General features: G+C 52.4%; 1 protein-coding gene across 3 annotated transcripts in view; it reads right to left on the bottom strand.

The window, feature by feature from the left end:
• EDARADD (EDAR associated death domain) overlaps positions 1-23,533 on the bottom strand; it is a 50,609-nt gene that overhangs the window by 17,120 nt on the left and 9,956 nt on the right. For all 3 annotated transcript variants that reach the window (XM_016163400.2, XM_016163401.2, XM_016163399.2), the window contains exons 3-4: positions 19,502-19,541; positions 14,638-14,696 (exon numbers count right to left, since the gene is read on the bottom strand). In XM_016163400.2, coding sequence (XP_016018886.2) covers positions 14,638-14,696; positions 19,502-19,541 — 99 coding nt within the window. The remainder of the gene's footprint in view (positions 1-14,637; positions 14,697-19,501; positions 19,542-23,533) is intronic.

Raw genomic sequence — 23,533 nt, 5'->3', positions numbered from 1 at the left:
CGTGCCCGGGGTGCTCCCACAGGGCCCTGTGCACGCCACCGCACGGGGCCCTGGCCCGCTCAGTGTCCCTTCTGCACCGGACTCTCGACTACAAGGCAAAGTGTCTTGTCCACGCTGTGCCATGGTGATCCGCACATGGGACAGAGCCTCCTACCTGCAGAAGGCAGGTGAGTGGGAGGCGGGGAGGAAGGAAGACAGAGGACCCGGGGAGGGGCTGCCGTTCTCCCCCACATCCTCCGTCCCTCTGCCGCTGCTCTGTGCCCTCAGCTCCTTGGTCACCGGCTGTGTGGCCTCCAACGCCACTCCATCCTTCTGGAACCCTGTCTACTCACTCGTGGTCAAGCGTCTAAGTGACACGTCTAAAAGCGGCCGAGACCTGCCCCTCAGCCCAGGGCCTCACCGGTCCTCAGCGCTGCAGGGACTCGCTCACTAGCCTTGCTCGCAGTGCCTGAGTGTCGCGGGGGAAAAGAAGTGACTCGCTCACACACTCAGGCACTCGCGTATCCGATCTCGGCCGGGCCACACCACCGGCCACGCCTGGGTCTGTACGCCAAGAGAGAAAGGTCTAGACGAGAAACGGCACAGACGTCACGGACGAACGGGTTAACGAAATGTGGACGACGTTCAGCCTTGAAAGGGGCGGGAATTGTGGCCACACTCCCACGATAATGAATGAAACAAGCCAGACGCAAAGGACAACGATTACGATTCCATCTGTGTGAGGCGCCTAGAGGAGGCGAAGGTGAAGGGACGGAGAGTGAAACGGGGGTTCCCGGCGCGGGGGGGCGGGGGGGGGGGCCGGCGAGTCGCTGCTTAGTGGGCGGAGCTTCAGCAGCCCTGGTGACGGCTGCATGACGACGGGCGAGGGGAATGCACGCGACGCCCCTGTGGGCCGTGCGCTCCGGACTGGTCCAGATGGTCAGTACCCTGTGAGGTGCATTTAGCCACAGTTACATTTTGTCCTCTTCTTAGGAGATTTGAGGGTAGCGCAAAGCTCACCACCAATGTTTTACGTATTCAAGTAGGCTCAAGACAACCCCCATTTTGTGAAATTTCTCATCGCAGATTCGCAGATTCCGGGGAGTTACCCCGACGTTTGGGGAAACGTGTTCGCCGCAGCCAGGAAATCCTGGAGCGCAGCAGAAGCTGGCCGGGCCTCGGGCTCTGACCCGGAGGTCAGGTCCCGCGTCTGTGTGGGGAGCTGACGCTGGGTGCTGCAGGGGAGCCACCTCTGACACCCCGCCAGGCTCCGGGAGGCCCAGGGCCAGGCAGCACCCGGGGGCGGCACTCCACTCGCGGCGCGGGTGGCCGGCAGATCGGGGGGAAGGCAGTCACAGGGCCTCGGCCGGCAGATGAGGGGGGGGGGGAGGCAGTCACAGGGCCGCGGGCGGTTTTCTGTGAAACACGCCCTCCTGGACTGTCCAGGTCCACCCAGTCTCTGCGCTCGGCTAACTCACGAGGGGCTCCATCTTTCTTACTTCGCATACTAAGGGGAGGACGGCTGAGTGGGAAAGCACACGGCAGGCCGGTCAACCTGATTAGCGCTCACGTCTGGCTGGAAACCACCAGGAAAATCAAAACCAAGTTATCTCGGCTCGGGGAGGGGGGCGGGGCGTGGCGGCGGAAACACAGGCTCTGAGCTCTCAGACAGTGTTCGTTCTAGTTAGTAAGCGGCTTTTGCAAACGGAATTTGAAATCCCTTGAAAACAGGGCATTTTAAAAAGTAAATTTATTTAAAGGGTGAGATTGGTTAATAAAATTATACAGGTTTCAGGTGTGTAATTCAATAATGCACACCTGTACACTGCACTGTGTGCTCACCACCCAGAGTCACATCTCTGCCCATCACGATACATGCGCCCCTGTATTCGTACCCGCCTTCCCCCCTGGAAACCACTGTTGTGTCTAGAGGTTTTGTTTGTTGCTTTCAGTTTTATATCCCACGTATGTGTGAAATCCTATGGTTCTCAACTTTTTCTGACTTATTTCGCTTAGCATGTTGATTGGATTAAAGATGTGGAACATACATACAATGGACTATTACTCAGCCATAAGACAAGACGAAATACTGCCATTTGCGGCACCGTGGATGGATTTTCAGAATGCCATGAAAATAGGATTTTAAGCGCTTAGGTGCGGCGGTGACGGGGCCGAGGGAGGTACTACAGTGTCAGCGTTCCAAACTGTCTCATCACGCGGCCAGTGACTGCAGCAGCTGTCAGGGGAAGGAATTCCCAAGACAGACCTGGTATCTGCGTGACAATCCTGAATGCGCTTATCGATCATCCACTTCCAGACTTTAAGACTAGACTACGTGTCTCCTTTCGAAAGCAGTTTAAAAGGGGTTCTTCTTCTGTGAATTACTATTATTGTAATAATTGCTTGCTTTTTTTTTACTTTTTATTGAGGTATGATATACATATAAAAAACTGAACAAACCTATTTATTTGAAAGTATATTCCCAAAACTGGCTTTTAGAAATGTACTTAATTTAGGATACATTTACTGAATGTGTGCTCCGTGTAAGGGACTAATCTGGGCCTGACTAAGGGGACAGAGGAGATCGTTCCTTGCTGCCTCTGGGTGACGATCCATTAGCCAGACAAAGACATGTGCATAAAGGCTGATGCCGCAGGGAAAAACGTGTTACAAAGGCAAGAACAGAGGCCAAGAAGCACAGAGGCGGGGCCAGAACCCAAGTGCGACCTCAGGGAACAGGTTTCCCGAGGATGAAAGACCGACACCTGGGAGAATGAGAACCTGAACTAAACGCTACTGCGCTCAGCTCAGCGTACATTTAGCTCTTTCTTCTCTTCAACGAGCTTTCTATCGGATTACAAGCCAGCCCTGCTACTTCTGGAGGTGAAGCGGGGGTCAGAGGCTGCTCCAGCTGTCCCCGGGGCTGTGACGACAGGCTCATCAGGTGTAATTTCACACCTCTGCTGCGGTTCCAAAGATGAAAGGGGGAGCGGTTTCCCCTCTGTGTATGAAGGATGGTTGGTTATTGTTCAGAACCATCGCAGGTATTTCACGGGGGATTACGGTTTGCACGTGCAGATGCCAGTGGACCACAAGGCACCGCAGAGGGGCAGGGAGTTTCTGCCTGAATTTCCTTCATTCCACATCCGAGGGCGTAGGATGCAAGCCCCGCCCGAGCCCCGGCCAGTCGGGGGCTGCGGATAAGGACGCGAATCCACGGACTCCTCGTCGCTGTCTAGACTCCTGAGCCGAACAAAGACACCTGGTTTCAAGCGCCACTATAGGAAAAGTATACGGAGCCTAAATGCCATCTAAGTGTCTGGATAATTTATTCCACTGCTGCTTTTTCATTAAAAAAAAATACCCAAAACACACAAAAAAAGTATTGAAAATAATACTGTTACAAGAGATGTGAAAACCTTTCTCTACATCTCTGATCCCTCTCTCCATCCCATCCCCTCCTCCTCCCCCAGAAGTTACCGGTTACAGTCTGGGCACAGCCTTCCTGACTCCTTAATCACAGAAACCTATACGGAAATATTCTTTAGCCCCAAATCATGCGAGTCTACAACTTGCTTCATCTGTTTCATTATATAATAATGATAACATACTGCTTTTTAATCTAAGGTCGGTGGTCTGTCCTCCTAGTGGTTTAATAGTGTCACATCCTGTCACAGCACCAACCTGTCTTCTTCCAGTCCCTACCGGGCACATCAGTTATCGTCTATACTTCAAACGCACTCCGCTACGACTTCTGTGGGATGCACGCAGTCCTTAAGCGGGATTGCTGCATCCACGAGTAACAGAAGCTGCCAAATAATTTCCTGAAACCTGTATCAAGTTATGCTCTCCACTGCGTGTGAGCTTGGCTGCCCTGATCCCCACAACGACTGGAAGTGTAAGTGAAATTCTAGCCCACCGATGAAGTTCAAAGGCATTACTGTCAATAGAGCACCAAGCAAGACTAGAAGAGAATATATATGCAATGATAATACGTAACAAGACCAGAAGCACACAATGAGAGCTCATAAAATAGGAGACTCTGCGATGTAATGATCACTTAACCAGCCTCCTGCATGCTCTTCTTAGGGGAGTAACCCCCAGGGGTGAGAAAGCAGGCGTCTGGCCCTTCCATGTGCACCTGTCTTACCACAAAGACCGCAGTTTGTCTCGACGTAACAGCAGAAATAAGTCAAAGGCAGAGGCAGTAACAGACTACACCACATCAGAGTACGATGATTTTTCTTGCAAAGTTTCATTTCTGGAAGTTCATTATAGAAAAAGCTAGCTACTCAAGGCCCTGAAATGGTGACTGCGGTTGGGGGGCATGGGTTTATAGCGAGTACAGCCATTCACATTTCATCATTTTCTCTAGCAGTCAGAAACAGAGGCTGCAGGTGGCCCCAGCTGACTGAGCCCAGGGAAGGACTCGCCGACCTGTCACCCGGGTCTTGTCGGCGCTGGAGAGGACGGCTGGGCATGGCATGGAGCAGGCCGGGGCCCACGGGGCTGACGTGCCAGCACCGTCCACGGCGGCGCCGGCGCAGGTCACCGCCCCAGGTTCGCGGGCGGCCTGGCGGCCGGCTGCGCTGCCAGGGCAGGACCGCCCACAGCCTCCTGGTCCAATTTAAGGACAAGAGCGACTCTCATTTACCAGTTTTGCTCCAGTAGCTTTTACCCGTGCTAGCCTGCCAGACTGGTGTCATTTAGAACGCGGAAAAGCCTAAAATCTCCCTATATTTGGGCAAAACAAGAGGCCCCAGCCAAGGGAGGGGAGCTGCAAGCGCGCACCGTTGGGTGAGCACACAGAAGGGGGAGGGGCCAGCAGAGTGGGAGGTGTCAGAAGAGGGAGGAGCCTGGGAGAGTGGGAGGGGCCAGAAGGGGAGGGGCCAGACTGAGGGGGCGGCTAGCCTCTCACTCCTCAGCTGGATGCCTGCTCATCAGTTGATATCCCAGACTCAACTTTCTGCCATTGGGGGGACCCTAACCTATGTGTATGAGAAAATGAGAGGCCAGCTGGCGTTGTCCCCGATGGCAGGCACGGGGCAAGTTGTCCATGGCCAAGTGGACCAGCGCCATCTTGAAAGGACCCTGCCCAAAATGTCCACCTGCTCAGGTAAGAGGTGCCTGTAGTGGGGTTGGCTGCTGGGGGCAGCTGCTGGGGACAGTGCTCCGTTCAAGCCAGGTAACTGCAGTGTTGGATTCTCACGTGCTGGGGAAGGGGGGCAGAACTAGGACCACTGTCCCCCTTTTGGGCCTCAAAAATTCAGATCAGGCCCAAGTGGGAAGTAAAGAGAGGAGCTTTGAGCTCGATGACAGATTTAAGTACTGTAATGGAGTTCGTTTAAATACGATACTAACCACATATTTACTGAGCACCTACTGTGTGCCAAGAGACTGGTATTATTACACCCATTTACAAAGGAGGGGACTAACTGAGAGGGGTTAAGTAACTAGTTCAAGGTGACACAGCTGAGTGACAGCATGAGGGGCCTAGTATGTCTCTCTGGGTCAGTGGCCCAGGGTGAGGCCAGAAGCATCCACAGGCGTGGACTCTGGAGTCAGACTACTTGTGTGGTTCAAATCTCGGCTCTACTACTTAGTAGCAGTGTGACCTTAAAAAAATTATTTAACCTCTATGTGCCTCAGTATGCCTCTGTAAAATGGGTATAATAATATATCCCACAGAGGGTCATCTGAAAATTAAATGAGTTTATATAGGTAAATACTTGGAACAATACTTATCATTGAAAAATTTTAACTATTATTATTTTCATTACATCATATTAAATCCTTAGACAGAATGCTCGATACTATGTTAAATGAAGAAAGGAAAACATAACATTGTCTATACAGGATGATATGACTACACAAAAATTAATTACTCCTATGCAAAGAAAAAAATATTTTTCTCGTCTTCTTTTAATAAGAACATTATTTTTTGTTGTGGAAAAGTAATCATTCAATGGAAAGAATTTTTATTCCTAGCTTACAACTACATTTTTAAAATGGAAGAGTGCCCATCACGTCTAAGGCGCTGTGATGTGGCAAAGGATGAGTGAACGGATACAGCCGTATCCCAGATCCACAGAGAACGCACAGGCGAAAATGTCAGTGTGACCTATACAGCCGGAAGGGATGGCAAGCAAAGCGACATCGTCACCAGGGTCGCGGCGAGTTAGGCAGCAAGGCTCGCACTCCGTGAGCGGATGGGCGTGCTCCTGACACAGGTCGGCTGCCAGCACACGCGGCGTCCCGGGAGCCCAGAGCCACGCACCTGTGCTCCACGCCGCTCCTTCAGCGCCCACTGGGCGTTAGCCTCTGAGATAAACGCCGCGGTAAATCAGCACCAAATCACGGCACGCGCTATGGCACGAAGAGTGACCCCCAAATTCGTACGTTGGAGTCCTGACCGCGGGACCTCGGAATGTGACCTTATTTGGAAATAAGGTCTTCACAGGGGTAATCAAGTTAAAACCAGGTCACAGCGCGGGCCCTACTCTACCATGACCGGGTCCATATAAACCGGGGACGTGTGAGACCGTCATGCACACAGGGAGTCGGCCACGTGAAGACGGAGACCGAGGTCAGGGCGGCTCTTCTACAAGCCAAGAACAGCAGACTGCAGCGAGCCCCCAGACACGAGGGGAGGGACGCGGAGCTGACTGGAGCCAACCCTGTGTCACCTCGACCTTGGAGTCTGGCGTCCAGAGCTGTGAGACCAGACATCTCGGTTGTTTAAGCCACTCAGTCTGTGATACTTTGTCACCCCAGGAAACGAATACACACATTATGTTCACTGCTTCTAAAAGTGAAAGAAATCTCGCTGGGCCTCTGTTTTCATAACAGCAGAGTGAGAAATGGCCCAAACGACAGCCCGCTGACGCAGCCCACGGCCTGCGTGCCCTCGGGGCCGACACGCACCTCGGCCAGGTGGGGGAGCAGCTCCAGTGAGAACGCGCCACATCTGCACCTCCCAGTGTGTGCTCCTCGGGTCATCAGGCCTCAGAGGTGGAGGGCCCCTCCTCCCCCGCCATACTCCTCGCCAGCAGCAGGGACTGTCCCCTTGCACCTGCTCTGCCCACGGTGGGGCCTGGCTCCAGGGTCAGCCCCACCAGACCACCCAAATTCTTGACTTCAGCACCCGGGTCATACCTGGTGCCAGGCAGGAGCAGCCGGCACGTGTGGCAGACTCAGTGCTCTGGGTGTGTCTGGGTCCTCTACCCCGAGGACGCAGCGCCCCACCCTGCCTTCGTCTCTCTGGCTGCACGGGAACGGCCCTGGGCACGTGAGAGACATGCGCGCGGAGCCCACCCCCCGCCAGCAGCTCGAATCCGTGGGGGTGGGACCCAGGCCCCAGGACCAGTGGTGGTAGCAGGTAACAGCCAGACACTAATAACTTTCGGTAGAAAACTTGAAATCTGTTTTCTGTGGGCCACTAGGAGGTGCGTTCCAGGTTTTAAAACCTGTCCTTAAGGATTCTCTTTACTGACAGTAGCATCGGATCACATAGCGCAAAGGGCCCGCCCCCTTCCAGCACCTTCTGTGTGCAGCGTGAAGTGCCAGGCTCGTGGCAAAAAGGCCAGGAAGGGCAGGCTGGTGAGAGGACGCGGCGGATGCAGACAGCCGCACACAAACCTCGGACTTCGACCAGAGATTTACGTTAAACGGGAAGCGCTGCTTCGTCCGCGGCTGTGGACGGGCGAATTTAACGCGCGGCATGTGCTTTACCCGCCCATTCGATGGTTTATTTGCGGGGAGGGAGTGGGTGCATCAGAGGCACCCGTGAGGCTTTCGAACGACTTCCAGGTTTGGGAAGGTCCTGCTTTTCCATTTGCACCCCCTGCCCCCCGCCTCCCGCGCCCTCCCGGCCTGTGTCCCCACAGTGACGGCCAGCCACCTCGGGGGTCTCTCTACGCCTCTCCACCCCATGGCCCCCGAAGTAACGGGACCGACCCACTGCAGGAGAGTGTCCCGGACCCCCAGGCGCATGCGCCGTGAGCCCGCTGTCCGCGCCTCGAGCTGCGAGTCCGGTTTGCACGTCCTGCCTGCTCGGCTCCCCTGTGGGTTTCTGGAGGGAGGAACCCGGCCTGGGGGCCCCAGCAAACCACACTGGCAAGCAGGGCCCGAGCGGCGGAAGCGGCCAGGCAGCGGGGCCCAAGCTTGACTCCTGGGGACCCCGCCCCGACGGCCTTCGCGACTCTAACGCCTTCCAAACACGTACCCTGTGCTCCGGCACCTGGGTGCAGCCTCGGGCCCCGTCCCTGCTGCAGGTGGCGATGCCCACCCCGCCCGCTTCACTCTCCTGCTTGCACTGTCACCGTCGGACACGCTCGGGGCCAAACAGGTTTGTCCCTGTTGCCTTAGTTATTTACTCGTCACAAACCCATAAAGCATGTTTGATGCGCTGGAGGACATTTTAAGAGCTTAAAACAGATTAAGTCACTATTTTTTCTCCACTGCCCTGGTAAGCCATTTTCCTATTTGTGACAGTGGCCCCACCAGGCGCCTCGTCACCAGCTGGGACCCCCTGGAGCCGAAGCTGGCCCCCTCCCTCCTCCAGTCCCTCCTCCAGTCCCGAGGCCTTTCTGACACTGAACCCTTTCCTCGCTCCTGCGAAATGTGGTGTTGCTGTTTGGTTCTTGTTTTCAAACATCGGGACCCTCACACTGACTGTGTAAGCCAGTTAAATCGAGGTCGCGAGGGGGGCCCTAACCGGACATCCCCGGTGAGAAGAGGAAGTGCGACACAGAGGCCTCGCGCACACGGGGAGACCTGTGAAGAGCCTGGGGAGAAGCTGGCGCGGCAGGCCGAGGAGGGAGGCCGGCCCCGATCCTGCTCCGGCCGGACGCCGCGGTCTCGGACTCGTAGGCTGCAGAACTGGGAGACGAATTTCTCTTGCTTAACTCCCCACCCCTCCACCCCCTTCTGTGGCCCTTTGCTACCGGCCCCAGCGATCAGTACAAATGGTTTGCGACCGCACTCTGCCCTCTCCATCCTCCCCGCCACGACCTGCATCCAGGCCCCTAGGGTGCTATTCCCTGGCGACTGCAGTAGCCACGTGGGTCTCTGGGCCTCCGTCTTTCTTCCTCCCCATCCCCTGGACAAGCCACTGCTAGGACAACCTCTCTAGAACTCGGTTTTGCGCCCATCGTCTATCCCATGAGAAGACTCAGGAACTCCCCAGGGACTGGGGATCCGGCCTGTACCCTCGGCTTGGCACACGACTCTTCCGCTAGACCTCACTTCCCGAGGATGGGTTTAGAGGAAGCACAGGATGCAGGCGGCTTAGAGGTACCCCGGGTGGGAGAAACAAGTCTCTCTCTTTCCCCAGAAGTCTGCACGCCTGATGAGTGGGCTCAGGTGACTTCCCCCCTTTTCCCCTTTACCTAGATGCGCTGAGATCCCCCCAGGAATCTGAGGGAGAGTTTCTTAGCCCATGGAGCCTCTGTTTTTGGAGGAGCCAAAATGACGCTACCCAGCTTTCCTGGCCGGAGATTTTAAGTGCTGGCTTGGAGCACAGCACTAAGCGCTCACCGATGTGTCCCCACCCCCAAGAGCGCCGGTCACAGATTCGTGGCACTCGACTACTCGACAGATCGACAGACAAATGGATGTCTCCCCATCTATCCTCTTGTAATCGATTTCCAATTTATCGAACACTGTCACACCAGCGCCTTGTTCGAAGGCCTGCAGCATCCCTGCTGTACGAACGAAACAACTCTTCGCCCCCAACCTCTCTGCTGGACGTCCGTCCTTCCTGCCCCGTCCAAAGGTCATCGCTCAAGGCACAACTCCGACTGGACATCAGCTAATCAACTTCTTATCTTTACAATGAGAAAGAATGTTTACATCTGGACCCATCGGGCCTTCTTTGAGTCTTGCCCCCCCCAAAAAAGTGAAGGTTCTTACTTTTAAAATGCTAAACTCATCTTTCTGTGCCTCTCGTGACTTCACCTGACATTTGTGTGCACATATCTGAGGTCCCTGCCAGATTCCTTGCGTGTTCTCCACGAAGCGTTGCGAAGGCCGCCGTCAGTAAACACTGCTGAGAACGTGCACCTCCCCACCTTCGACGGGGAAGGCGAACCCCACCACCTACTCCTCTTCTCTCTCCGCACCCTCTCAGTTACACACTCTCCACTCCCGGTGACATCTAACCCTTTAAAATCGGATGATTTCCATCCGGAAAAAAAAAAAAAAAGGAAGCATTTTCTGTCTTTTCCAACACCCGCAAATAAGAGGTTAACCTTTTTCTTTGCTGCCTTGATGAAATTGACAAAACTGCATAAACTTTGTCACCGGCTCACCCCTCATGCCTTGCAATTACGTTTCGTCCCTATGACCGATTTCCTTCCTGAAGGACCCAGTAACACCCGAGCTGACAGAGCCAGTGGTGTCTCTGTCGGCCTCGACCTTGACCGCGCTGTGCTCCCTGAGGACGGTGACAGTCCTTTCCTTGGCACCTGAAGCAGTGCCCAATCCTGGCCTTTTTCTATCTTTCCTCAAATCTATTTATTGAGACTCGCTACGCACTAGGCCGTGAGGAAGCGACAATGAGCAAAAAGACACGGCAGCCCTGCCCTTGCGGGCTGTGCTCACGGGGAGGGACGACGACGTGGTCAGCAAACGTGTAGCCAGAGCCTGGGGCGGGCGCCGCGGAGCACAGCACGGCTGCCCTCACCACTGGCAGCTTTCCTCTCGGGCCACCCCTGCCTGCTTCTGAGCTCCGGCCTCCTCTGGCCTCTGCAGCGCGGCGTTCCTCGAGGCCCCACCGTGGGACTCTCTCCCTGATGGCCTCAGCCACTCGTAGGGCTTCGCCTGCAGCCGCCTGGCCCAGGGGCCCTGCCTACACGGCTTCACCACAAACCGGAAATGCCCAGACTCCGAACAAAGCACAAGCCTAACAGCTACGCACAAAACAGGCCTTCCTCCGGAATTCTCCTCTTACGTGCTTAGTTGCGACCATGTCCCAGTGACAGGCTTGAATGTAGCCTCACCTTCTCTCTGGTCCCTCCGGGGTCCCAGGTATGGTCATGGGACTGTCACGTAAAACCCCAGTACCTTCCATCTACCCCTCACTGGCATTCAGGACTCTGGGGCCCAACTATTCTTCGCCTATGCTCTTCCAACCCTTCAGCTCCAGGCGAAGCTCGGTCTTTGTCCCTGACTGTCCTCGGGGCCATTCTTTCTACCAGGAGTGCCCTCACCAGCCCTCAGACCCCAGAATCTATTTCTGTGTCAGAGATGATATGCAGCCATTCAGACTGATGGTAAGGCCTCATAGCAAACTAGGTAAAATGTTTGAGATGAGTTCATACAACAAAAGCAAGATACAACTATTTCCAGTTTTTATAAATAGCCATAGAACAATATATGAGGGAATACATCAAAATGGAAAAAAAAAAATGTGTTGAGTGCTGAAATTGTGGATGAGTTTTTTTCATTTTTCTAGATTCTTAATGTTCTTAATGTGATTTTATAAATGAATTTTTACTTTAGAATAGTTTTAGATTTACAGGAAATTTGTGGAAACAGGATAGAGGTTTCCTGAATACCCCACATCCAGTTTCCCTTGTAGCATCTTACATGAGTATGGTATTCTGTCACAGCTAAATGAGCCAATCATTTCATGTAGTTTTTAAAACTAAAAACAAAACAAAACAAAAAAAAACTTTAGTTTGGTAAAACCAAACAAACAACATGAATAGAGGCACATGTCGCCCCTTCCATCACCTCTAAGTCCTACTTAGCATCCCAGTATTTACTGTTTTTCCTATAACTCCAGCGCATCCTGGCATGGATGCTGGGCTAGAACAAAGCTTGCTTTGCCATCACTAGCCACATATTTGCGCATGTTGTTAAAGCAGTTCAAACTTAACAGTATGATACAAGTTGCAATAGGTTCTTCCTCTGCATTTCTCAAACAAGGCAGCTGAAATTAAGGCTTCGTAGGAGAGGATCTTAGCTTTTAAGTTATAAAAATCACTAACATGGCAAATATTAACTATTCTAAAGAACACGTTTTCGGCTTAGTTTTAATGTCTGGCCTATAGAAAATGAAGTTTGGGGTTTTTTTGTTTTTGTTTTTTTTAACCTTTCTCTCCTAGGGAGTTTTCTTTGTTCTATCTGCCAAGGTGGTTTCAAAGAATCGTTCTGGCTATCTAGCAGTTAGAATAAATCCTACAGATTATACAAAAAAATAACCAACTGAAATAGCTAGGTACAGGCCTACTTTTTTTTAGGAACATAAGACATTCTATTTTAAAACAACTGAAAAAAAACTCAAACAGGTTTCTTCCCCTATTTTTAGTTGATAAATATATTTTCATCTTTTAGGATCATCTTTGCTTCACATAGCCAGAACTATAACGCTAAAATTAGAAAAAACACTAAACAGTGTCCTAACGCATATCCTGTACCTAGTTTTGAATGGTGTTGGAAAATCCTCAAAAGCAAACTAAACAATATAGCATTCTTGTATCTTCAAGGTAGCCTATAACACGTCACAAAAAAATGTGAGGAGCAAAACTTTGTTAAACAAATTAAAAATTGTAAGAAAGGAAAAATGTATGCATTAGGTTTATTAAAATAAATCAGTCTCTAAGTCAATCATTAGATTGCAATTCCAAGGAAAATGCTGAGTATTGGATTAACAAATAAGGATATGATAGTCACAGTGGGTGACTGAACACCCCCAAATCAAGGTTAAAGTAGCACCAATGACAATTTTAAAATGTTTATCAATACATTACTTGTTTTATCAACTGTATTATATAACTTTGCTTTATTATAAAAGTGATTGGCTATCCAAGAATACCATTATTAATGATTTATTAAGACATATTTTAGGGGCTAATATGTAAAATTTATAAAGAACTCATACAACTTAACACTGAAAAAAAACCAATCCAATTAAATGGGCAGAGGACCTGAATAGATATTTCTCCAAAGAGGACATGCAGATGGCCAGGAGACATGAAAAGATGCTCAACATCACTAATCATCAGAGAAATGCAAATTAAAACTACAATGAGACATCACTTCACGCTTGTCAGAATGGCTGTCATCAATAAATCAACAAACAAGTGCTGGCAAGGAGGTGGAAAAAAGAGAACCCTCTGCTCTATTGGTGGGATTGTGAATTGGAGCAGAATGGCAGTTCCTTAAATAATTCAGAATGGAACTACTTTATGACCCAGCAATTCCACTTCTGGGTATTTATCTGAAGAAATCTAAAAAAAAATTAAAAAATAGTTTGAAAAAATCTATGCACCCCTATGTTCACTGCAGCGCCATTTACAATGCCAGGACAGTAAAGCAACCTAAGTGCCCATCGACAGATGGCTGGAGAAGGAGGTGGTACAGACATGCAATGGAATGTTACTGGGCCATGAAAAAGGGTGAACTCTTACCACCTGCAGCAACGTGGATGGACCTAGAGGATGTTATGCTGAGTAAAATAAGTCAGACAGAGAGACAAACACCGTATAATCTCACTTATACGTGGAATCTAAAGACCAAAATAAACGAACAAAATGCAAACGGACTCAGATACAGAGAACAAACTGATGGCTGCCAAATGGGAAGGGGGTGTGGGGGGCTGGGTGGAAAAGGTGAAGAAATTAAGAAGTAAAAATTGGTAGTTACAAAATATTCACATGGATGTGAAGTGCAGCATAGGGAACACAGTCAATAATATTGTAATAACTATGTATAGTGCCAGGTGGGTACCAGATTAATCGTCGGGGGGATCACCTCGTAAATTATACAGATTTCTAACCACTAGGCTGTACACCTGAAACTAACACAAAATAATATTTACCATCAACTCTGATTGAAAAATAAAAAATGAATTAAAAAAAGACTGATGTTTTAAAACCAAGATTAAGCGTCAGATCTGTCTTGTTAAAAATTAACTTGTGGTACGGAAGGAGCAGGACCAGTCTTGCGGCCAGGAATGCTTTTCGGCATATTTAATCCTCAAAATGTAGGTTAGCAGATGCGATTTTGCTAATGAGCTTTGAGTGAACAATATGGACTAGAATGTACAAGCAGTAACTGAGGCACATGGTGACCCAAGGAAGTTTCTGGAAGAATTTACCTCGAAAAGTGAACAGCGGAAAGACAGGTAATTCTCATTTTTTTTGTAAATTTTTGTCCTATCTGAAGTTTAAAATACAACCATTCATGTATGACCAGAAAACGATAAATGTATTTGCTTTTTTGAAAAAGACAATGAAAATATGATGTTAAAGTTTGACTTCTGATATCTGAAAAAAGTAAGTTTTATAAAACATTACAAAAATGTTGTTAGACTATTTGGTGATGGTGCAGCTTAATAAAATGTTCCCATCCACAGCATTCCAACTACATGGGAAAGAAGGCCACTCTCCTTTTTAACTCACTGACACTTATTGTCCATTTCTGGCACAGGGACAAATATTTACTTCACAGAATGGATTCGAGCTACCAGTTACTGGAAGTAACCAAAGTTCTATGGCCCTGCTACATTATTGGGATGCTTAAAGATTGCTTAGTTTATTATCTAAAAATTCTGTTAATTTTTAAAGCTCTAGAAGGTAATTTCTTAAAAAAAAAATCTACTTGGATTAGCATGTAACCTAAAGGTAGAAATATAACTGAAATGGTTCTTACCTGACGCTGCACCTCAGAATTTGCCGGGCGGTGCGGAGTCACTGGGTCACATTCCTCAGCTAGGAGAGAAGACGGAGATGTCCATGAGGGAGGCGCACGCCCTGGCGGAGGCCAAGACGAAGACCCCACGAGACGCGCTGCCTGGCGGCCGGGGACATCGGCAGGGCCGCGAGCGGCACCCCTCCTCGGAGGAGGCCCCCTCGCTGAACGCCGCCCCCGCCTGGTGGGCTTCAGGCCCCGCCACCCACAGAATGCCTTGTCCCAGCCCACCCCGCCTCGGGCGCCAGCATCGCCATCCGCCTGCGCCTGGAGCCCGGACACGGCCCGGCCCAGCGTGCGGGGTGCTCCTCCCAGGCTGTGAGGTCGTCTGTCCAGTGCGGGCATGGTGTGTCTGGCCACCCCCCGTGACCCCGGGGCAGGCCCCCTCCCTCCCCCACCCGTGGGGTGAATAAAAGTCACTCCAAACCCCCTTCCCTCGGGTTGACATCACGTCAAATTCCACTGTGTCATTCTGCTACCCGTCTGTCGGACATTTTGCCAAGCCTTTCAGATGGCAGAGAGTGGGGTTACGCCTGCCTTGCAAGCTCCCCCTCCGGAAAGCCAAGCCCACACACCATTTCAGGGGTTAGAAAGTGGGGATTGCCAGCGAGGTCAAAAGGGCACCACATGCATGTGAAGTGTTTAACAGCTTTAGCAGAAACTCCCCTCCTTCCCGGCTGACATGTTATCACAGCAGCTCCCCAACTCTGTGCTGAAGGCTGTACGAATGCACTAAACACCGATTTTATGCTGTCTGATTTCAATCTTTAACCACAGAATTCAACGTCGCACTCTAAACTTAAAACTCGACAGAAATAGTATCATGAAAGAAATGTTTCTTGCCATGTAAATTTTTAGTTATAGAGCCTTACGTGGAAAAATCACTTAACTCAGAGTTCTAAAGTTAAGAATGAATAAAAGATTAACTTATCTGTTTGTCTTTTACATGCGTTAACATTCCCTCACCTACTGGGTGCCGGGCTGAGAGATGTACTCAGATAAGGGGGCACAGTCATTGCCTCCTACACGACTGTGACTTAAGGACCTGAGCAGCTGTAAGCGTGATCTGTTGCTGAGATCCAATGTGATGTCTTCTTAAGCCAACGCAGTGGAGAGCTTGCCCAGGCTTGCCGCTCGCCTGGGCCTGAGTCACCAGGGCCGCTTATTAGCGATGCAGGCTCCCGGGCTCCGCCCCGGACCCCTGGACTGGAATCTCAGGGGCCCCGGAAGTCTGACACCCAACAAGCACCCCACAGATCCTGATGCTGACGAAAGTGCGAGTCTTCTCAGCAATAAGTACTGGACCTGTAATTTCAGTCATACGACTTCTCACGATGGCTAGTGTCGTAACTGTCAACCCAGCATTTTTGTAAAAGTGGGATTCCGGGATTCCCCCGCCCCCCCCCCCAACATCATGGTAACTTGAACTTGAATAGCAACTTTTTTTACGTGGTGCCGCAAACACTCCTGTGGCTGTCTCCCTCTCTCTCCCCTCTGCCCTCACAACAGCAGAAGAAATTTGCAGGATGGTCGGTCACCTTTGTCTTCGTGTCATAATTCAGGGGGTGAGTTTTGGTTTATTATACCAGAGATTTCTAAGAGTCTTGGTCAAGGTGGGTGGGAGCGAGTGTACTATGGAATGAACAGGACCCAGACGCACAGCAAATCATGCAGGTGGTCGGGTGTTCAGCTTCATGTTTGAACAAGAAAACCTATTAACAAACCACTGGCAACCTGCAAGGTGAGAAATCATATAACACAACAGCTTGCTAGTTTTAAAGCAGACACTTTTACTTCTGAATTATTTTAGCATTTGTTTATTCTCGCCTATCTTTTTCGAATTGAACTACTACTTCTATATTTAGTGAACAAATTGTTTTAAAACGCCCCCCAAATATCATCTACGTTTAAGTCCAAATTCCTCAAAATTATTAATAATAAAATCATCCTGCTTTAGTTTTTCAACTTTAAATTCACTATAAAATTTTTTTGCACCATAAAAGGAAAGAGTATTAATACCAGGAAAAAGTTAAGATGATTAATCATCTGATTGATCATCTGATTGATTAATGATGTATTTATGTGTCTTTCCCCCTCACTATAAATAGTGGCTCAAAACTCAGAATTCTTTTTCCAAAGATAGTTTTCTCTCTAAATGTGAAGTCATATTCTTTTCAGGACACCTGAGCCAGTGTCTCTTATGAGATACCAAGAATTGTCCAAACTGTCACAGCTGATTCATGGTAAAACCACATGATTCAAACCCACTCTGTTTGGACCCCGCCAAGAACTTAGCTTTCAACTGCCCAAGAGTAAAGTAAGAAAATACAGAAGTATAATGAAGATTCTGTGAAACAAGCTTAATTTGCTTAAGAAAATGAATTTTCAGGACTTTTCAAGCCATGGAAATTCCTCAAGCTAATTACAAAGGACTCATCTGCTAAATAAAGTAGGTGCCCCTGAAATTTACTTACATGTTGGGGTTTGAGTTTGTGCTTAATATGATTTGATTACTTTTACTTTTAAATCTATAAATTAGTCTCTTCGCTAATTCATATGGGTTTTCTTCCCTTAAAAACTTCAATAAGAAAATTACCGTAAACATTTAATGATGATATTGTATCCATTAAGGTACGTTTAAAAAAAAATGCTAGCAGACATTAAGTTGTTATATTACTGAATGCAAATTTGCAGGTGTTTGAACTTCTGCACATGGTTCATTACATACAAGATGAAGCATTTTGCTGGTGAAGAGACACTATGTGCTTAATAATACTATTCCCATGAATAAGCAGAGAAGAAAAACCTAGCATAGGGTTTTAACAGCCACGTTACCTGTCAACTCATCATCGTTTTAATTAAGGTTTGTAAAATTCGAATTCTAGGAGGAACCCAACAGTACCAGTACTGTAGTGACCGGTAGCTAAGCAGCAATCTTTTTCTCTGCAAACAGGAAATCATGTGCAGGGAAGATAAGATCTTTAGTCAGATCAGACCATGACTCTGCATTGCGGAGTCACTGCAGCTCAGTCTTTGTCTAAAACGGTCCCACCTCTGCCACGGAAGCTTTCAGCAGTCCTCGGCCCTGATTTTCAAATTCTTTGATCAGACTCCCCCACCCGTCTGACACTTACACATGCCAGGCGCTGTCCCAAACTCGGCGCACTGAATTCTCACAAGCAGCCTGGGAGGTGGAGGCTGACGTGTCCGCCCTGCGCTGCGGACAGGGGTCTGAGGCCCTGAGACCTGACGGCACCACAGAGTCGCTCGAAGCCAGTGCGGCTGCGATCGGCTCTATCTTCCACATGCCTCTCCGACGGACACGCCAAGTTCCTGAAGCTTCTTATCCTGGCTCTCAAAGTGAGGTCTGCATCCCAACCACTCAGATGAGCGTTAAAATGCAGGTTCCCGGGCCAGACCCCAGACCCACCCATCAGGGGTTCGGGGTGGCTGGGCTCAGAATCTGCATGTGAAACAAGCTGTCTGTGTGATGCTTGGGCCTTCACGGCCGCCCAAGACTCCTCCCTCGTATGTGCCTGGCCACGGACTGGGGGACTCAGGACACTCAGAAGCCATTCATGGGGAGAGGAAAGGGGGAGCGAGCTTACCAGAAACCTGCCCTAGAGCCTAGATCGGGGCTCACACCTGGCCTTCCCTACATCATGGCCATCCCTGGGACAAGCTCAGGAGGCGAAAGGAATGCCACTCTAATGGTGTAATTTCGGGGAGCAGGAGGGAGTCTGGTGGGCTGGGAACAAAGGCGGGGAGAGGCAGAACCCGGACCGAAGCACAGGTGGGCCCGGAGGGAGCCCCCATCCACCTCCAGTCAGTGACCCCGGGACACTCATGACCGCAGGCACTGCCAGGAAACCCACGCAGTGCGAGCCGGGAAGTCCTGCCTCCCCAGGAAGCGGAGGTTGTGGGGGGCGGCAGCACGGAGCTGGTCAGATCTGACTGTTCCCCGCCCCCACCCCACCCCACCCTTCCTCTCTGGGTTGTCAGCTGAGCACAAGATAAATGCCCCAGTGTGACAGCCAGCAGCCTGGCCTTCCCGGGGAACGAGAAACATAGCCCCACGGGGGCCGAGGACAGGCAAAGGCCTGGCGACCTTTCTGGGCTGCAGTGTGCCCCCACGTCCCTGAGCTCGTTTCGCTCTGGGGCCTGACAAGCCTCCCTGGGCCCTCTGGTACCAGAGCCCGCTCTCCTACGCTTTGGATGAAAATGACCATGTGCCCCCTGCCGCCCCCCCCCCCCAACAACCTCAAGGCTCACACCAATGTCTTGGTGACCAACTGATTCAGCTATGACCACACGGCCAAACTGCTTATACCACAACTGTCCCTGAAACTGCCATGGGTGCTGCGGGAAAAGCCCCTCCCTCTCCACCACCTCCGGCAGCACCAAGCAGAGCCGGAGGTGTGAGGGACCGTCCTTCGCGCCCCGTGGGGAAAGCCTGCCGAGAACGGGGTCGCCACAGAAGACAGAGCCACGGCACGGGGACGTGGAGCCTGGGCTGGCCCGGTCCAGCGGCCAGAGAGTCCCTCCCTGCCTTTCGAAACGAACTTGAGTTAGGGTTCTGCCACCTGCAACCCATTTTATGCATGTTCGAAACACCACAGGAATTTGATGTTTAATTTGTTAGGAAGTAATTTCTAGATTTTAAAAAGAAAATTCACGCCTGAGATAATCATCAAAAAAGTCATGAAATAATGACCGGTATGTTTCTGTTTTGTAATTTTAAATAATGAAACATTACTCTGACTACTGCTTTGTTCAAGAGATTAAAATAATCACAAGTTCAAGTAGTTATAGTAACTGTACGTACCTTTAGGGAGTCCCGTATCTTGAATGGGATATTTGTCTGACTGGAGAAACCAACAAAAGAGGAAAGTTATTTTTAAACACCATAGTCAATTATAAGACTGAAGTGAAAAGAAAGCTTTGTCTTGAGAAAGTCATGATTTTAAAACACAGCAAGTTTTTAGCTTTGGACATATCATCAGGGCTGACCCATAGCTTGTTTCTATTCTCAATTTAGAGACATGAATTCAAGGTTGACGAGACATTCATGTTGGAACTCGAGACAGAATGAGACCTCCTGACTTCCTCGGCCCTGAGCGGCGGACCACGCCTCCTCTCCCGCCTGCAGGGCCAATCTCCCTACGTCCTTCCTCCTTCCGACGGTTCAGAAGCAGGGTGCACGTGTGTTCAGGAACTGTGGGGACGGACCCATTTCATCTCACCATCTCTGTGACAGTCATGGGGTCAACACCGTGCATTCTGGCCAGCACTCACCATTGCACAGCTCTGTCCTGCGCTAACTAGGACAGATTCAAAAGGGGACCATCCTATTGGTCACACAGTTAAAGAGCTACAAATCGGTTAGTCGTCACGCACGATTCGCACGGTCCCCCTGGTGCACTAGCTGAGGGCAGTGCTGTCACAGAGAAAGTCACATGTGTCATTGTTTGGCACCTACGAACACGCAAGTGTCCAATGTTCTGGAAACAATGCGGTCATTCTCTGGAGACTTCCACGAGAGGGCTGAGGATGTGTCCATTTCCTCATCCTGTCCCCCAACCCAGCTCAGCTCACACCACCCCCTGGTCTGGGCCTTCGCGTCCACTGCCACCAGCCTGAGCAAAGCGGCACCTGCCGACTCTCCTGTGGGCTTCGCCCACGTCTTCCTTGGAGAGAGAAAAAGAAACAGATGTGGAACCAAGGATTTTGTTTTAAACCCCTTTCCCTGGAATTTCTTTGGACCTCTCACCCTTTCTACAGAAGAAATCTATCCTCGATCACAGAGAACGTAAAGGTCTAACATTTTCCCCCAGACTCTGCTCCCCAGAGCATGGAAAGCAGGTGTGTACTGCGTCACTTACCAGACTGTAAAGTACCTGTCTGTTTCCTCAGACAGACTGTGAGTTTTTTGAGAGAGGGGACTATGATCTCCACATCCCAGATTTTGGATCAGTGTTAAGTAAACATCTACAAGGGTCTGCGTGGATGAACACACAGGTGGGGGCGAGAGCAGGTTTCCTGGAGGGACTGACATTTGAGCTGGGTCTAGAGGGTGCCTAGGGCCTCGGAGGACCCAGAGGAAGGACATGCAGATGGTGGACACAGAGGAGCAAGACCAGGTGGTCGGAAGAGCAGCGCGGCAGGTGTAAAGACCCATCAGCCTCAAGCAGGGATGCATGTTGCAGGTGGAAAGCGGAAGACGGGGTTGGGGAGGACATGACGGACAGCGTGCGGGAGAGGTCCTGGAAGCGAGGCGAAGGGGTTTATGGGGGGTGCCCCTCCAGGACCTCGAGAAGCGGGGCTCCTCACACACTGCTGGCCGCCTGTGCCCAGCTCCGCGTGTGGGGAGATGGTCAGCACAGCCTGGCAGGTGGCCGACAAGCGAACAGTTCCGGCCCGCTGCGACAGAAGCAGGGCGGGGCTGCCAGGAGGGTGCGCCTGGAGGCCCCAGGCCAGGCGGACAAGGCTACGCAGGTCGCAGGTCATAGGTCGAGGAACCTTTGACCTGAGATGGGAAGGGGCAGGGAGGGACCCGCACTGTGCCTGTCCCAGGAAGGTGGGAGGGCCGGGATGTTAGCAGGGCAGCAAACAGCACAGGCGACTGGCTCGTCAGGGGGTGCGGAGGTTGGGTCACGGAGAACTTCCTCTGCCACGTCGAGGGAGGATATTTAATCCTGGAAGCAGCAGAAATGCTACGGGATGAACTGTGTCCCCCCGAGGTATGTGCGAGTCCTCACGCTCAGGACCTCAGCGTGTGACCGCACTGGAAATAGGGTTGTGACAGTAAGATAAGGTCACAGTGGAGCGCGGTGGGCCCCGGTCCCATGTGACTGACGTCCTTAGGAGGGGAGGGGAGACACCCAGTCACAGCCACGCAGGGCGAGGACGGCCTCGTGCCATCGAAGTGAGGGCACGGACGGTGCGGCCAAGGGACAGCGAGAGCCGCCGCGGACCCTCGGCGGCCGGGGAGGAGCCCGGGCCTGCGGGCGCCCTGGGCCGGCCCGCGGCTCCGGAGCCGGGGGACGGGACGTCTCTGCAGCCGCGGCGGCCGCAGCGGGCGGGTCCCGGGAGCAGAGACGAGGCCCGACCCGAGGCGCGGAGGAGGGCCGCGAGGGAGGGTGACCCGGGCTGGGGGCCGAGGGGACACCGAGGCCGTCACAGGCGGGCGGGGGGGGGGGGTGGCGCACGGAGCGACACCGCCTGGAAACCAAAGACCGCACCGCCCGGCCGCCCACACTCCGTTTGACGAGCGAGGCGAGACGGCGTTCGCGCCTATCAGTTTCCAGGGGGGGTCGGAGCTTGGTCCCCGACGCGGGCCACACCTGTCGCTCTGCGCGATGCACCACGGCCACGAACACACGCGCCTCAGGGCTTCAACGCCGAGGCGCCCCGTGAACCAACGACTGCGGGGCGCCGCGGCTAATCCTGGGAAGCGCGTTCGACGCCCTTTAACCGAGTCGGTTCATCGGAACTTTCCGTGGCTCAGGAGGCCAGATCCTCCAAACACTCCGGGGCGAGGACCACGCCTCGCTCCGCGCCGCGGCCCCCCGCAGTGCGGCCCCCCGCAGTGCCGGTCTCCGCAGGGCTGGCCCCCCAGGAAGGTCCCCCCCAGGGCCGGCCCCCCCACTGCGGCCCCCACAGGGCCGCCCCCCGCAGTGCCTCCCCCCCAGGACTGTGCCCCCCAGGGCCGGTCCCCCCAGTGCGCCCCCCCACAGGGCTGCCCCCCCACAGTGCGGCCCCCCGCAGGGCCGGCCCTCGCAGTGCCGTCGCAGGCGCTGACCCCGCTCAGAGGCAGAGCGGCCCGGGAGAGCTGGTTTCACACACACCAGTTAGCGTCCACTTCCCCCGCTGCAGAACGAGGATGAAACACCTGCCCCGCCGTCCCTCGGGGATGGAAACACCTGCCCCGCCGACCCTCGGGGATGAAACACCTGCCCCGCCGTCCCTCGGGGACGGAAACACCTGCCCCGCCGTCCCTCGGGGATGGAAACACCTGCCCCGCCGTCCCTCGGGGACGGAAACACCTGCCCCGCCGTCCCTCGGGGACGGAAACACCTGCCCCGCCGACCCTCGGGGACGGAAACACCTGCCCCGCCGTCCCTCGGGGATGGAAACACCTGCCCCGCCGTCCCTCGGGGACGGAAACACCTGCCCCGCCGTCCCTCGGGGACGGAAACACCTGCCCCGCCGTCCCTCGGGGACGGAAACACCTGCCCCGCCGTCCCTCGGGGACGGAAACACCTGCCCCGCCGACCCTCGGGGATGAAACACCTGCCCCGCCGTCCCTCGGGGACGGAAACACCTGCCCCGCCGACCCTCGGGGACGGAAACACCTGCCCCGCCGTCCCTCGGGTGACGCACAACGTCTGAGACTCTGGCCAAGCCGAAGGCGGCGACAGGCCGCGCGGCCACGCAGGGGAAGGGGTCTCAGGCCGCGGCCGGGTTTGAACCCCACCTGGCTGCTCCCGAGGCGGGCAGCTGACCTCACCCCCGGTGCCTCCGTTCTTCATCTGTAAAACGGGCAGGGCCACCTTAGAGGGTCGTGGGCACTAAATGTGGCGACGGGCACATCGACAGCATGGCGCCGTCTGGCACTCGGGCGCCACGAGGCAGTCCCACTTTTTCCCTTCAGTCTCAGGTTAGGTGTTTTGAATGCTGACGAAGGGGCCGTTAAACAGATCGTAGCGAACGTCGAGAAGCAGACGGGGACTTCTTACAATCTAAGATGGCGTCAGCGGTGCGGGGATCGAGGCCCAGCCTAACGCCCTTTCAGCCCGGAGCAACCCCAGGTTTACTACATCACAGAGAAAACCATGATAAAGAAACTTATCTCGTT

The sequence above is a fragment of the Rousettus aegyptiacus genome, unplaced genomic scaffold (assembly GCF_014176215.1).
Source record: "Rousettus aegyptiacus isolate mRouAeg1 unplaced genomic scaffold, mRouAeg1.p scaffold_m13_p_18, whole genome shotgun sequence".
Classification (NCBI taxonomy): Eukaryota; Metazoa; Chordata; class Mammalia; order Chiroptera; family Pteropodidae; genus Rousettus; species Rousettus aegyptiacus.
This window is presented reverse-complemented; position numbering and strand designations above follow the sequence as displayed.